Source organism: Onychostoma macrolepis, chromosome 21 (genome assembly GCF_012432095.1).
Source record: "Onychostoma macrolepis isolate SWU-2019 chromosome 21, ASM1243209v1, whole genome shotgun sequence".
Taxonomy (NCBI): Eukaryota; Metazoa; Chordata; class Actinopteri; order Cypriniformes; family Cyprinidae; genus Onychostoma; species Onychostoma macrolepis.
Window position 1 is genome coordinate 30974477 of NC_081175.1, and position 16476 is coordinate 30990952.

The following is a 16476-nucleotide window of genomic DNA, read 5'->3' on the forward strand; positions in this document are numbered from 1 at the left end:
GGGCTTCATAGAAAGTGTTACTGAAATAGCTTTTATCTGAGCAAAATATGTCTAGTTACAGTCAGGGTTAGGCATGTATTAGGACTGCACCATATTGAAAAAAACTGACATTGTGATATATATATATATATATATATATAGAGAGCGATGTAAAGAAATACAGGAATGTGCATCAGATGTCTTGAATTTCTCAAATTAAATAATTAATAATTCTATAATAATTGGGGTGATTTTGTAGGCATCTTCATAGAAAATAAATATAATAAAAACCCTGAAAAATGACTTTTTACCTTATTTTGAGTTAGTTAATACACTATTTGACTCACCTTATTCACTATCAGTTCAGGCAAATCAAGGATCTAATATATTATGATATTAATAATGAATGTTGCTTCTTACCCTAAAATAACCCTTACCCTCATTTGTGAATTAAGAAGTGCAGTCTGGCATCTAGAAGTGATCCGGTTATTATGGATCAGCAGCTAATAATGGTTTTAAGTCAGTTATTTCTATCTTTTGCTGTAGTGTGTCAGGAGGAAATATCAGTTTAGATAGCTTCAAGAAACCTCCTGCAGAGCTACAGTGCTGTTAAACGTTTGAGGCACTTGTGTAAAGATGCTGTAAAATGAGGATGCTGTCAAAAATAATGTCATTAATAGATTTTCTTGATCAGTTAACTTCCATTAACTAAATGAAATGAACATGTGTTGTGAGCATGCTTTGTGTTTAAAGCAGGTTTTGTCCTCGCTGCACTCGAGCAGAGTTTCTCAGGAGCTTCGCAGGTTTCTTGAAGCGTCTTGAGACACAGTTCTTCTGGATTTAGTCTCAGTTTGTTCTTCATGTCACTCCAGACAGACTGATGATGATCAGATCAGACAAAAATCTCACTGGATTATTACAATTAATGGCTAAATACACACTGATACACTTACAAGTGTTACAATAATTTTGACCACCACTGTATATAGTGAAGTGACATGTGGCCAGGTACTCAGAATTTGTGCTCTGCATTTAACCCATTCCCAAGTGCACACACACAGCAGTGCACACACACACAGCAGTGAACACACACACACCAGTGAACACACACACACACCGGGAGCAGTTGGGGGTTCGGTTCTTGCTCAAGGGTCTCTGCTCAGTCGTGGTATTGAGGGTGGAAGAGAGCGCTGGTTTTTCACTCCCCCCACCGTCAATCCCTGCCGGACCTGAGACTCGAACCTGCAACCTTCGGGTTACAAGTCCGACTCTCTGTCCATTAGGCCATGAACTAACCTGGAATATTGGAATATATATATATAAATATAACAGAGCACTACACTAAAGAGGATTGGTAACGTCTTTCACGAGGTGAAATATTATCTCATCAATGATATCTTTCTCTCGCTTCTCGTATGGTGTTACACTGGCGGATGGCAATCAGATCTGGCTTTGCACTCGCCATACAGAGTTGTGGTGCCGACTTAAATGATCAAACTAATTAGTTGTATTGTGGCAGCAACTGCAAGACACTCCTGACAAAGTACCTGTTTTTGGTCAACATCATCCTTTCTGTATCCAAAATATTTCCATATAACTGATGATGCGTTTCATTTCGGTGTGTTTCTCCCATTCCTCGCCCCTCTCGCCATGCGCACGCAGAGACTGCATGTCAAAAACGTGAAGCAACAAACGTTGTTTATAGTTTTTTTAAGAACCCTTAAATCAGAATTTATTACTTTGTCAGGCAAATATAGAACCATGTGAGTTTTTTTTCTTTTGAATCAAACACAAAAGAACGTATATGTTTGGCCCTGCATCGCACCTCCTGCGACGTGACTACTGCGCACATCACGATTTTGATGTTGAAACGATGTATCATGCAGCCCTAGCATGTAATTGTGCAATTTAATAATTTATAATTATTTTATTTTATTTTACAATAAAGCCACTCCTAATTTCAGTATTAAAAAAAAGTCTGAACATGACATTTTCATTCTAGGAGAAGTTTTGGAGATACTGTGAGGATCTTGGAGTCTAATGTTGATTTACACTTTCTCTACTCTACTCTACTCTCTCTGTCAGTGATGTACGAGCGCATGCGCACCGACCAGAGGAAGTTTGGGAAAGCCGCATGGGGGGCGGCAGTGGAGCGCATGGAGAAACTCCAGTACGCCGTTTCTAAAGAAACACTGCAGCTGATGCGTGCCAAAGAGATCTGCCTGGAACAGAGGAAACATGGACTGAGAGAGGAGGTTCATAAACACACACACACACACACACACACACTCACACAAGTCAAGTCAAGTCACCTTTATTTATATAGTGCTTTTAACAATACAGATTGTGTCAAAGCAGCTTTACAGTCTCAAATAGTGCATCAATAATGCAAAACGACAAGATTAAACACTCAATTTTCAGTTAAAGGCAGTTCATCATTGAATTCAGCTCAGTTCAGTTTAATTAGTATCTGTGCGATCAAGTCCACGATATCGCTGGAAATTAAGTGTCCCCAACTAACAGTGTTAGGTTGGGTTGGGCGATGTCTACCAAATTGGCATCGGACGATGTCTGCAATGAAACATCGTGATGGACAATGACATCGGGGGCGGGGTTAGGGGTGTGCCCGAAGCATGAGTCCGTATGCAGAAAGGTACGGAAAACAAATAACGCATTCTACGGAGCCACTAAAGGGACGTTAGCCGCTAGCTAGCATTACAGCACATGAAAGTTACTTACCACATACACAGAGTAAGGAGAGATGACTGATTGGACAATAGCGAATGATTTGCAGATACTGAGCACCACTGACAAATATCTAATCTTGTAAAATGTGTTGGTAAGTACTGCCGCTCCGTAGTATAGAGTCCGTGTGATCACGAATCTCGAAAGTGAAAGTGAAATGAGAGCGCGCATTCGAAAGCGGTTTCAATGCCCTGCATACTAGTAGCGGCACCCTGATGCCAGAGTTTTGAGAACGCAGTGGACGTGGAGGACTATAGTGTGATAAGAGCTCGCTCAAGTACTGAGGAGCTAAACCATTCAGGGCTTTATAATATAGAGCTGAGTATCATTAGCATCACAGTGAAAGCTAACACGTGTTTCCTGATGATATTTCCCAAGGGTAACATGTAAACCGTGAAAAGTAATGGCCCTAGTACTGAGCCTTGAGGTACTCCATACTGCACTCATACACATATACACACACACACTCAAACTCATACACACACACTCATATAAAACAGCATTAAGCGTGCCACCACTAGCGCTGCATTACAGGGTTTCGGTAAACATGTTGTAAGTGAAAGTGCACAGATGTGCGTGTGTCAGCTGCTGTCTGCGTGTGTGTGTCTGCAGATGCAGGGTCTGCAGGGGGGCGAGGACGCCATGGTGCGTCTGGACCAGCTGGAGGCCATGTACTACGAGCTCCAGCTGCAGCTCTACGAGATCCAGTTCGAGATCCTGAAGTACGAGGAGCTGCTGCTGACGGCGCAGCTGCAGAGTCTGCGCAGACAGATGAGCGGTGAGCATCTGCACTCCTGACCCCCGACGCCATTCAGCCGTCAAGTCACCTTTATTTATATAGCACTTTTAACAATACAGATTGTGTCAAAGCAGCTTTACAGCGTTAAGTAGGAAAAATTGTGTATAATAATGTAAAACAGTAAACACTAAATTTTCATCATTGAATTCAGCGATGTCTTTGTCCAGCTCAGTTCAAATAGTATCTGTGCGATCAAGTCGACGATATCACTGGAAGTTAAGTGTCCCAAGCCATCAAGCGGAAATTAAGCCATCATCTGTGTGTGACTCTGTGTGTTTGCAGAGAGGCAGGAGGAGGTGGTTTACTATGACACCTACGAGAGTCCTGACGCCATGAAGTCCACCGATGACCCCTCGACCCCTCTGAGCCCCCCTAGAGACGACATGGCCAAACTCCAGCAGAGAACCAGACAGCTGGAGGCCCGCAGGGGACGCATCACCGCCAAGAAAGCCTACCTCAAACACAAGAAGGTATCAGAGCTGCAAACATCTGATCAGAATATAAACATCACGGAGTATGTTTACATGGACAACAATATTCCAGTTTTAACACGATTAAGACAATACTCTGATTAAGAATCTACCATATAAACAGAGATTTTTAATTAGCTCAATCCGGCTAAAGTCATACTCGAAGTAAACACAAATCAAATTAATACATGTGGAGTATTCCTATTTTAGTCGCATTATCGCGGTGCAGTATAGACATAGTACACACCTTAATCACTTTATTATTGTCGTTTAGGACTTTGCCGCATTTTTCGACAGGATACACACACGGCAGCGGTCAACCGTTTCACGGCAAACAAGAGCATGGCTTCAACAACGCCATCGTCTGTTTGCACATATAGCATGACAAATAATTAACTGCACTTGAAGCTTTCAGTAAATTAAAAATGAAACACCCAAAACTGTAAATGGCATCATAACGAAGATGAACTATATATTTATATGTGAAATTCTGGGTTGGATGTCGGATGGCGTCACGTGGGGACGTGATGACGTGTGCCATTAATCGATCTGTGTACTATAACATGTAAAGCAGGAACGTGAAAGGAATGTTCTAAAAGCAGCTCATGTAAACACCTTAATCATAATATAAGGTAAATAATTAGATTACTGATGTTCATGTAAACGTAGTCAGTGTCATGTAGTGTTGACCGATATATTGCAGATAGGGATGTAACGATTCACTCAACTCACGATTTGATTCGATTCACGATTTTGATTTCACGATTCTATTTTCTCATGATTTTTTTTTTAACTAAATGCAATTGAAGACATTATACAATAAATAAAAAGGTGTCCTTTTATTAGGCTATTGCTGCAAGATTCTTTGTAAAATTTAAATATAACAAAAATAAATTGAAATTTTAAAACAAACCCCAAATCAAATAAGTTACACAAATAAAATAAATCTCTTCATATAAACAAATTAAGGCTTTGTCTGTGCTCTTTCCATTTAAGATTAGAGGCATAATCCACATACATGCAGCATGAGCAGTTTTAGTCTAAATTAGATTTCGAAATTTGAAGCAAAAACAGAATGGTCTGACTTTAGTTTCGTTAAACTATACTACATAAAACACATCTGAAGGAAACAGAGCTGAATGAGCCGCAGGTTCACTCTCTGCCAGCAGGTGGCGCTTATGAACAACAATGATACAGTGTTTCCTTAGTTACCGCTGTAAACAAAGAAGCTGCGCTTATGAACTCTACTTTAATATGCATCGTTCGGGCGAGATGAAAAGAAAATAGTTTAACAGTTCTGACGTCTCATTTTGTTCTCGTTCTCAGGAAATCTGCATCATCAACCACACACAGAAGCTGCAGCAGCGGCAGGACAGTCCGGACGGCGTTTCCCACCAAGCTTTGCTGCAGGTGCGAGTCTAAACAGCAATGTAATGCTGAAGATGAATCACATGTTGATCTCATGAATCATCTGTTTGCAGGATGAAGAAGAGGAAGAGGAGCAGCGGCTGTCCAGAGTCAGTCAGGAGAGACAGAGGACACTGGACCGACTGCGCAGCTTCAGACAGGTCAGACGCTCAACTGCATCTGAAAACACACGAGAAACACTCACAGCACAGCATCACAATCACACAGCACTACCTGCAGAAACTACTGGACTCACACGATCCGTCTGATTCACTCAGTCATGTCTTCATTTGCTCGTTGTGAATAGTCTCTTCTAAAACTATTAAAAATCATATTCTTTTATTGAAATAAAGCTGAAACAAAATATTAATATTAACTATTAAACTGCTTGCCTTCAAACCAAACTTATGCTTTCAAAAATAGTTTTTGTTAAGTGTAATTAAACTGAAATAAAATTTAAAAATAAATATTAGAAAACTTTAGAAATGTTGCCTTGGCCACTAAGTAAAATAAACTAAGTTGAAGTACTAAAATTACTAAAACAAAGAATAATGACTAAAGAAAATCATTACAATTAATGAAAATGAAGCAAAACAGAAATATAAAAACTCCAAAAAACTAATAAAAATGACAAAAGCTCTTAAAATTTAAATGAAGCTAAAATAAAATTGATTATAAATATTAGATGAAAAACTTAAAAACCTATAAGAAATGTTGCCTTGACAACTAAACAAAATTGAAGTAACTGAAGAACTGAACTAAAATATAAATAAGCCTAAATAGAACATATAAAAAATAATAGCTAATAAAAACTAAAAATAAATTGAAAAATAAAAAAAGCACTAGAAATTGTTTTTGTTACTTGAAATTAAGCTGAAATAATTTAAATGAAAAACCTAATTTATACTTATTTAATTTGGGTTGGCAAGACAACATTTCTAATTATAATTTAAGTTAAATTACCAAGCTTTCTAAAATACTGAAATTACTAAAATTAAAATATCTAAATATATAAAAAAAAATAATAATAATAAAAATGACAAAGGCACATAACAATGACTAAAACGATAAAAAAATGAAACTATATAAAAAAAAAAGCTAGTTCAAAATATTAATACAGTGCCCTCCACTAATATTGGCACCCTTGATAAATATGAGCAAAGGCGGCTGTGAAAATAAATCTGCATTGTTTATCCTTTTGATCTTTCACTCAAAAGATTCACAAAATTCCAACCTATCACTGAAGTAAGACAATTGAAAGTGGGGAGAAAATCTCATGCTGAAATAAATGTTTTTCTCCAATGAATGTTGGCCACAATTATTGGCACCCCTAGAAATTCTTATGAGTAAAATATCTCTGAAGTATATTCCCATTCATATTTACATTTTTTAACACACCAAGGTGACTAGGAGCATGAAATTATCCAGCCATGACTTCTGTTCCAGAGAAATATAAAAATTAGGAACACAAAGGCCAAATTCCCTCAATCATCCAGAGAAGTAAAACCAGAGAATATATTTCTGATGTGCAGCAAAAGATAACTGAGCTTCACAAATTAGTGAAGTGGCTTTAAGAAAAGAGCCAGAGCAGTGAAAATTCCCATTTCCACCATCAGGGCAATAATTAAGAATTTCCAATCAACATAAAATGTTAGGAAACTGCCTGGAAGAGGACGTGTGTCTATATCGTCCTAATGCACGGTGAGAAGGAGAGTTTGAGCGGCTACATCACCACATGTTGTTTGGGAGGGTTTCAAGAAAAATTCTCCTCGCTCATCCAAAAACAAACTCCAGCATATTTAGTTATCAGACACGACTGGAGCTTCAGATGGGACTGGCTTCTATGCTCAGATCAAACTAAAACATGAGCTTTTTAGCAGCAAACACTCAAGATGGGTTTAAAAAGTGCCCCATGTGTACAATGAAATATACTGCTGTATTTTTGATGTTGTGGCCTATATTTCTGCTGGAGGTCCTGGACATCTTGTTTAGACGCATGGCATCATGGATTTGATCAAATACCAACAGATAAAAAATCAATAAGTGTCTGACTCTGTTAGAAATCTTATAATGGGCCATGTTTAGATCTTCCAACCGTACAATAATCCAAACACAAACCTCAAAAACAACACAGAACCAAGCTTCTGCTGGTCATTCCAGTCCTCTGACCTGAACCCTGTAGAACATGAGTGACCTGAAGAGAAGAAGCTGTGAATCTAAAGGGTCTGGAGTGATTCTGGATGAAGGAATGGTCTCTGATCTCAGGCATTATAGGCATTATAGGAGAACATTTAGAGCTGTTAAACTGACAAATGGAGGTTTCAAAAAGTAGTGAATAAAAGGGTGCCGTTAATTGTAGCCAATGTGTATTAGAGAAAAACATTTATTTCACAATGAGATTTTCTCCCCACTTTCAATTGTTTTACTTCAGTGATAGGTTGGAATTTTGTGAATTTTTTGAGTGAAAGATCAAAAGGATAAACAATGCAGATTTATTTTCACAGCCGCCTTTGCTCATATTTATCAAGGGTGCCGATATTAGTGGAGGGCACTGTAGGTACTGTAAAAGTTTAGCTTTTGCTTATTGTTTGACTCAAAACACTGTATTAACAGAACATCTTTAGCACATTAAAATCCTGCGCAGATGCAGAGCGCTGTAGCTTTGACTGGCTGTGTGCTGATTGGTCTCCGCAGCGCTACCCGGGTCAGGTGACTCTGAAGTCCACTCGTCTGCGTCTGGCGTACTCCAGGAAGAGAGCGACACAGGCGCAGATGCAGGCGGCCAGCGTGCAGACGGACAACGCTCCGGACCTGGCTGCGCTGGAGCGTTCGGCGGGAGTACCAGAGCTGCGCCGGCCCGAGAGCTTCCTGTCGCTGCCTCCGATGGGCGGAGCCGTGGCCGAAGCCCCGCCCCCTGACGCGCACGCATCACTTCCTCTGGCCAGAGAGCTGCTGCTGCTGGACTCATCCACCTCGCCCATCGCCCCTCCTCTTCCTCCTCCTCCTCCTCCTCCTCCTCCACCTCCTCCACCCTCTCTGGAGGAGACGCCCGCGGACGCCAGCCCCGTCCGCTCTCCCCTCGGACCCTTCACCGCACGCTTCTTCGACAGCAGCCAGCTGCTCAACGCCAGGAAGAAGCTGAGGAAGACGGCCTCGCTCGAGTCCAACCAGTGGAGCAGAGGTGAGACGCAGCTTTCACACAAGCCCGGTTTCCCTCCAAAGATAAACTGGCACTAAATATCACTGAGAAAAGTAGGAGAAGCCACTGAATGTAATGCGATATTGAACGTGATCTTGCGTAGCTTGTCAGTGAACTACAGCTCTGTATTAAATGCCGCTCCATTTGAAAGCAGGTGATGGAGATTTATTAATAATCACAGAATCTACTTTACTGACGAGATGCGCATGACAATCGCATGCTATATATCGTGCAGCCCTAACATATATACATGTAAATATTTCAAAAATATATACTGTATGTGTGTCTTTATATATATACATAATAAATAAACACAGTATGCATACATGTTATGTAAAAAAAAACCGTTAATTTGAATGCTATTAATCGCTATTAATTAGAAAAGTTTATAAATCTGTTATTGTTTACAAAGAGAAGTTTCAGTGTCACATGATCTTCAGAAATCATTCTAATATGCTGATTTGCTGCTCAAGAAACATTTCTGATTATTATCAATGTTAAATATAGTTTTGCTGCTTAATATTTTTGTGGAAACAATGATACCACTCAAACATTTGTATAAGATTTAACAAAGAGAGAGAAATGTAATAATTTTATTCATCATGCATGAAAGTGATCAAAAGTGAGTGAAGAAATTATTTATATTTAGTAAATGCATTAACAAATTTAATTAATATATTTGATAGCTATTTATTTCAAAAACATTAATAATCGTAATGTTTCCAAACTTTTAGCAGGTACTTTAATAATAATAACAATTCTATATACTTTACTATAATATATTATAGTACTTTATTATAATATATTTACAGGACAATAGTATGTATTATTACAATATAAGATGTATCATTTAATGTGCTAAAATATATTTTTAAGAAGTGATGGGGGCTTGGTCAGATTTTCCTTCTTTTTTGTCTCTAGCTGATCACATGCCTGATATATAAATACACACACACATACAGTATATATTTTGAAAATATTTACATGTATATACATTTGTTATGTTTTTTTATTTTTATATATATATATATATATATATATATATATATATATATATATATATATATATTATACAATATATAAACATAACATATTTTCTTAAATATATACATGCATGTGATTGTATTTATATATACATAAATACACACTGTACACACTCATATATTATGTAAACAACAACTTTTATTTTGGATGCGATTAATCCTTTGACAGCACTAATCTGTACCATATTTATATAAAAATACAAAGAGTAAGAAAATATATTCAATTTGTTTTTAACAATAACATGAAGTGCATTAAACATTACATTACATTATGGTTTCCCAAACTGGGGTTTGAGAAGGAAATAGGGGGTTTATGAGTTTAATGAAAAGTTAACAAACTTAAAAAGTAACTGTAGTCTGATTACAATAATTTTAAAATGTAATTTAATCTAATTACAAGTACTTCATTTCTGGAATCTGATTATGTAATCCAGATAACATGTAATCAGTTACTACCCAGCTCTGTTTACAGTAAAATATCTGAGTTACTTTTTCAAATAAGTGACTCCAGCTCCTGTGTTTCTCATGTATCGGACAGCTCTGGTGTTGCCATGTTGAGAGAAATCAGGAGTAAGAACATGATCTTACTGTAGTTCTAGACTAAATATCAGCATTATTTACTCATCTCACCTGCACTAAAACACTTTCAGTGTTCCTCACAATCAATAAAAACACTCAAATGCAAACTCAGAATATTATACAAACCTGCAATAATTAAATATGTTAATAACTGAATTTACATTTCCTTCAGTTTGAGGCTTATTCATTTCATTTTTGGTATGAAAGGGCTTTTACATATGCCACAAATATAACTTTTTTTATATTTAAAAACTAGGGCTGGGTGATAAATCGATAACGATAATTATCACGATATAATTTTACTCAATAAAACGATATGAAGAGTTTGATAAATGTTCGATTATAATGTTTATGCATCCTAACTCATGCTGCTACTACTACTATCAAATGTGCATTCTAAGAGACAAAAAAAGTAATATTCTTAATTTATCAGGCAACTCAAATGTCACATATGAAATTAATTTTTCTACTAAGATATTTATTTTGTTAAGGAAAATTAATGGTCTGGTTCTACAACTTTCACTTTGGAGCAAAAATCTGGCTTTAAACTTGAAAGAAATTAAAATTTGATAATATTTTATCAGTATCGACTGATATGAAAATAATTGTGATATTTTTCTTGGCCATATCACTCAGCCCTATTAAAAACATACAAGCTGTCGGCGCCAATAGCCTCGTGGTTAGTGCGTCGACATACAGCGCTCACGGCGACCCGAGTTCGATTCCCGTCTCGAGGTCCTTTGCCGATCCCACCCCCCCGGTGCTTTCCTGCCGTCTCTCGCTACTGTACGATCGATAAAAGAATGCATAAAAAGCCCATTAAAACAAACATACAAGCAAGCCCAGCCCAGATGAGAAAAAGTAACGCAACATTACTTTCCATAAAAAGTAATTAAGTAATGCAATTAGTTACTTTTTTAGGGAGTAACTCAATATTGTAATGCATTACTTTTAAAAGTAACTTTCCACAACACTGAATTTAACTTGTGCGCAAAACTGGAATATCGCATAAAACATTTGTGAGTTAGCAGCATTTCCATCCAACGCGTCAGAGAACAAAATCGTCACAAAAAAGCCACTGAATATAATAATTTTCATTAGCGATGCACAATGTTATCGGAACGTTATCGGAATCGACCGATAATGGCTTAAAATGTAAACATCGGCATCGACCCGATATGAAAAATAATGCTGGTATGCCTTGCTGATAAGAGGAATAGCTCACATGTGCTCAGGGTGTGACGGCGGCAGGATCACTCAGAGACGGCTTGGGGGCGCTGTTGGCCTACTTGTCATAAAATGAAAGTAAAATATACAAATAACATTTAGATTCATGTCATAAAAATCACAAGTACGTTTTGATTCAAAGGTCAAAAGCTGTAGTCTGCATGAATAAAAATCACAAACAGGACACTTGAAAATTAAATAATTTTATACATAAAGATTTATTCATTGATGTGTAGTTTGTTTTTTTTCTTCAAACTGATTATGAAAATCTGACTTCATTTATTTAATTCTAACAAGTACATTTTTGTTAAAAAGTGACCATGTTTATAATCTCTGCACAGGAGAGACGTGGTGTTGTTTCCAAACAAAAGGAAATTCATCGGCTATCGGACAAAATGAGTTTAAAAATATCAGCAAAAATTCATTATCGTGCATCCCTAATCTTCATATATGATGAATGACTTGCGCCTCAGAGCGAACAGACGAAACAATAAAATTCACGATTCGATTATGATGATCATGATTCGATGTCACGATGCATCACAATTACATCAAATTTATTTTGTGCATTTTTATTAAATTATAAGAGCAGGCAAGTAAATATAGCTTCAAAACATACAAGCAAATATAAAGTATTAAAGGTGTGAAAAAGACAATTACAAGTGATAAACAAAAAGTACTTTCAGTATCTAAGAGTGCTTTAAGTATCTGAAAGTTTACAGACAAACATAGTTATGGGTTTTTCTTCTCAGCATTATTACCGTTTGATTATTACTGATGAGATCATAGACAGCGGCAGCTTTAATAGACTGCGTTCACACTAATAATTCACACTATTTCACATATCAGATGCTTTGTCCTGTTCTGAAAACATAACTGTGTTTACATCAGTTTCATATCATAAAAGTATTCTGAGATGCAAGTGTGAACGCTGCAAAAAAATGATGTTCTTCCTTAGTATTTTTGTTTTGTTTTCTAAAAATTCTTCAGTCAGGATGCATTTACTTGACAAGTGATATGCTTAAGCTAAACAAGATGATTATTCTTACTCCATTGGCAGATATTTTTACTTGTTTAAAGCAAAAACGAAAAAAATTATATAATATTTTCAGAAAACAAGACAAAATATCTGAAGTCAAGTAAATGCATCCTGATTCAAGAATTTTTAGATATTTATATTAGAAAACAAGACTAAGGAAGAAAATGATTTTTTTTGACGTCAGTAGGCTATAATTGATTACTGCATCGACGCAGCGATTGATTCCAGCACGCTAGGAAACAAAGCCCCAGTAACGCTGTGTTGTGTCCCCAGCGAGCTCGCCGATGGACGAGGTTCTGGCCAGTCTGAAGCGCGGAAGCTTCCACCTGCGGAAGGCCGAGCTGCGCGTTCTGGCGCCCGATCCGGACGAGGACGACGGAAACAACATCCTGGCTCAGATCCGTAAGGGAGTGCAGCTGCGCAAGGTGCGCAGACAGGAGCGCAGCTGCAGAGGAGTGACTGCGTCCGACCCGCTGACCCGCAGCATCCACGAGGCCCTGCGCCGCATCAAAGAAGCCTCGCCTGAGTCCGAGTCCGAGGACGAGGCGCCGTCCTGCGCCGACTGGGAGAGCTGAAGCGTGTGTTTACCTCACAGCAGATCACTGAAACACAGGCCGCGCTCGTCCAATCAGCCCTAAGTGTTTATTCCACTTACTACTCATTCATTTACTTTATTCTATTCTTTTTGTCTTTACGTATGAAAGCAGGAGGCGATACGAGATGTGTTTCCATTCATGTTCTCCTGCTCTCACGATCTGATCCATCGACCAAACCAACCAGCTCTGAAATCAGTCACCACTGATGTCAAAAAACATTCTTATTAAATGAAAAAAACACTGAAATAAAATATATATGTGACCCTGCAGCACAGAAGCAGTCATAAGCAGCACAGCTATATTTGTAGCAATAGCCAACAATACATTGTATGAGTCAAAATTATACATTTCTCTTTTATGCCAAAAATCATTAGGATATTAAGTAAAGATCATGTTCCATGAAGATATTTTGTAAAGTTCCTACCGTAAATATATCAAAACTTCATTTTTGATTATTAATATGCATTGCTAAGAACTTCATTTGAACAACTTTAAAGGTGATTTTCTCAATATTTAGATTTTTTTGCACCCTCAGATTCCAGATTTTCTAATATTGTCCGATCCTAACAAACCATACATCAATGCAAAGATTATTTATTGATGTATCATTTTTAAAAAATTGACCTTTATGACTGGTTTTGTGCTCCAGGGTCACAAATATTACATAAAAAAAAGCTTAAACTAAATGAAAATAATGCTTGTTGCCTTGGCAATGAAATAAGTTTAAAGCAATATTATCAAGCAGAAATAAATAAGCCTAAACAAATTAAATCTAAGTAGTAATGTTAAAAGAACAAAATTTAATAAAGATAAAAAGTTAAGCTAAAAAAATACTATAAAATTAAAAATACATATATACATACACTTATACACACAGGGATGTGATGATATTATCAATATCGTGATATTGCGATCGATATGATCGTGGTCACGTGACGATACGAAGCGATAGGTCTTCCGAGCCAAACGTGCAGTTTTTCAAATATATTGAAACTTCTTCTTCTCATATAGAAGGTGTTTAAAGTTGTGTTTTGGCCCAGAATCTGAAAGCACAATATAATGCCTTCAGCTTCAGACGATCAGCTGGCGATCCGCTGTTTTCTGCTTTATTTCAGCGTTTCACTAGATTTTTGTAAGCTTCGAGTTTTCCTTCAAAATAAAAGCTTAAAGTGCAGAATATGAATTACTGACAGCGAGCGGTTTAAATGCAGTCCAGACTCAAAATATCTCTCTCAAGTGTAGAAATCATTGTGATTTCTCTACTGTAGTGTAAAGCAGAAATACACCTATGAAATATTCATTTATTTATTTTACAGAGCAATTGTTTTACAACATATGGCTACTTCTGTCATTGTTATTATATTCTAATTAGCTTGTCTTCCTGAAACAGCAGTGTGAATGTAATTTAGACTGAGACAGTATTCCACAAATAAAGAGGCTTGACTTTAACTTTAAAAAAATTTCCCAATTGTTTATTTGCCTTTTTTTTTTTTAAATATCGCTATAAATATTGTATCGTGGACTTCATATCGCGATATTATCGTATCGTTACATCCCTAAAACACACAAATATATAGACATAAGATTCTTTTGCTGACGTTCTAATTACAATTTAAATTGTTAAAAATACCCAGGTTTATTACTTACAAATGTATTAATGTTTTAAAATGTTTTTCTCAGTTGTACGAACATTAAGTCAACATTCCATTTGATCATTTTGCAAACTTTACAGGAACGTTACGTTTAATGTTCTCTGAAAGCGTAACATTCCTTGAACGACGTATAAATAATGTTTTGAGACCAGAACTGAAGAAACATCCTAATAACATTACTAGAAGAACATCGCCAGAACGTTAGAATAACGTTAAAATAACACAGAATGGCTTGGGCACACGTCCCATGATGCATTAGCAGAGACAATCATTGAAGTCAGGTTTGGTGTTTGCACAGAAGCAGGTTTCAGGAGCTCATGGTTTGATCTGAAGGAACTCGTGAGTCGTTTGATTTATTGTGTTTGTGTCTGTGACTCTGTGGACGTCCGGCACTGGACCATCGACAGGCCGCGTTTACCCATGATGCCGTGCGGCACGCGTCTGTAGCGATGACGCGACACTGCGGTGGAATCTGACATGTTTTCATCACGTGTACTGTATTTAGCTTTTGATATTATTTGTTTGAATCATATTCATTGTTCTGTTTGTTCTATGCATTTTTACGTCGTCAATCAAACCCGATTCCCGTCGAAACACTACAGCGAGACGTGACGCTCACTCCACACGTGCAATATTATATTAGAAACTGAAAACAGACCTTCTGATGTATAATAAAGCGCAGATCCATCGCATGTTTGCCTACAGGACACCTGTATTTATTGAGTTCAACTAAATATTTAAATATGTAAAGCAATATCATGAAATGTACAATGATTTTTTGAATCTCCAGTTTGCTTTTACTCTGCTTTTCCAAACATTGTACTCCTCTAATAGTTATTTTGAATTTGCATTTTGCCCCTTACGTAAATAAAGTTTGAAAAGAAACCCCTCCTCGGGTCCTTCACTGTGTGGATGTTACCGTCATCATCGTCAGATTGAGCTGCACTGACTCTGTCTGACCGCTGGGTGGCGTCAGCTGACCACCATCACCATGACAGCAGCTGGAGGCGGGGCTACAGGCATCAGTGGGCGTGTCTGATCCTACCTGCAGATGACATCACAATCAGCTCCTCCACTGCTGAAACATTTCCATCAAATATTATTCTGGAAAGCCATATTAAACCAGATATGTGACAATTTCTGAGGTTCTGATAAAAAGCATCACTGACAAAGTGTTACTAGAAAAGCGAAATGAAAACAGTGATGCAAATATAACATTTTAAGGTGATTTAAAATATTTCTATTGGATATTATTTACACTGTCACAGAAGTTTTTGTCTTTGTTTACTAGTTACATTGCAAAAAAAAAAAAAAGATTTTTGTCAGTATTTTTGTCATGTTTTTCAGTGTATATATAAACAAATATCTAAACGTGACAAAAAAAAAAAATTACATATCAAGTCGTTTTAATCTTTAAAATTAAAAAAAAAAAATCTGCAACTGGGGTCAGAAAAACAAAATTCAAAGGGAAAACTTTTTTTTTTTCTTACCCCACTTTTATACATCTATATACAAAAAATGAGACTTCACGAGACTTCCACTAAACGTATCTTGTTTCATGAATGTTTAGATATTTTTTACTGTAAAAATACACTTTTTTTGCAGTATTTCTCATATAGAGATGCACCTGATTTAGTGTCTAAGGAACGATTCATCCAATAGAGAGCCGTCCTCGTTCCCTCGCCTCGTGTGGTTCTGTGGGACACAAAAGCAGAAGTTCAGCCGAATGTTCAAGCTGCTC

At 37.2% G+C, this 16476-nt stretch overlaps 1 protein-coding gene across 1 annotated transcript in view; it reads left to right on the forward strand.

The window, feature by feature from the left end:
• LOC131528425 (junction-mediating and -regulatory protein-like) overlaps positions 1-15624 on the forward strand; it is a 29988-nt gene extending 14364 nt beyond the window's left edge. Inside the window, exons 4-10 of the mRNA XM_058757527.1 lie at positions 2065-2234; positions 3337-3502; positions 3806-3993; positions 5320-5403; positions 5475-5561; positions 8095-8581; positions 12761-15624. Coding sequence (XP_058613510.1) covers positions 2065-2234; positions 3337-3502; positions 3806-3993; positions 5320-5403; positions 5475-5561; positions 8095-8581; positions 12761-13062 — 1484 coding nt within the window. The 3' untranslated portion in view covers positions 13063-15624. The remainder of the gene's footprint in view (positions 1-2064; positions 2235-3336; positions 3503-3805; positions 3994-5319; positions 5404-5474; positions 5562-8094; positions 8582-12760) is intronic.
• The last annotated feature ends 852 nt before the right edge of the window (positions 15625-16476 follow it).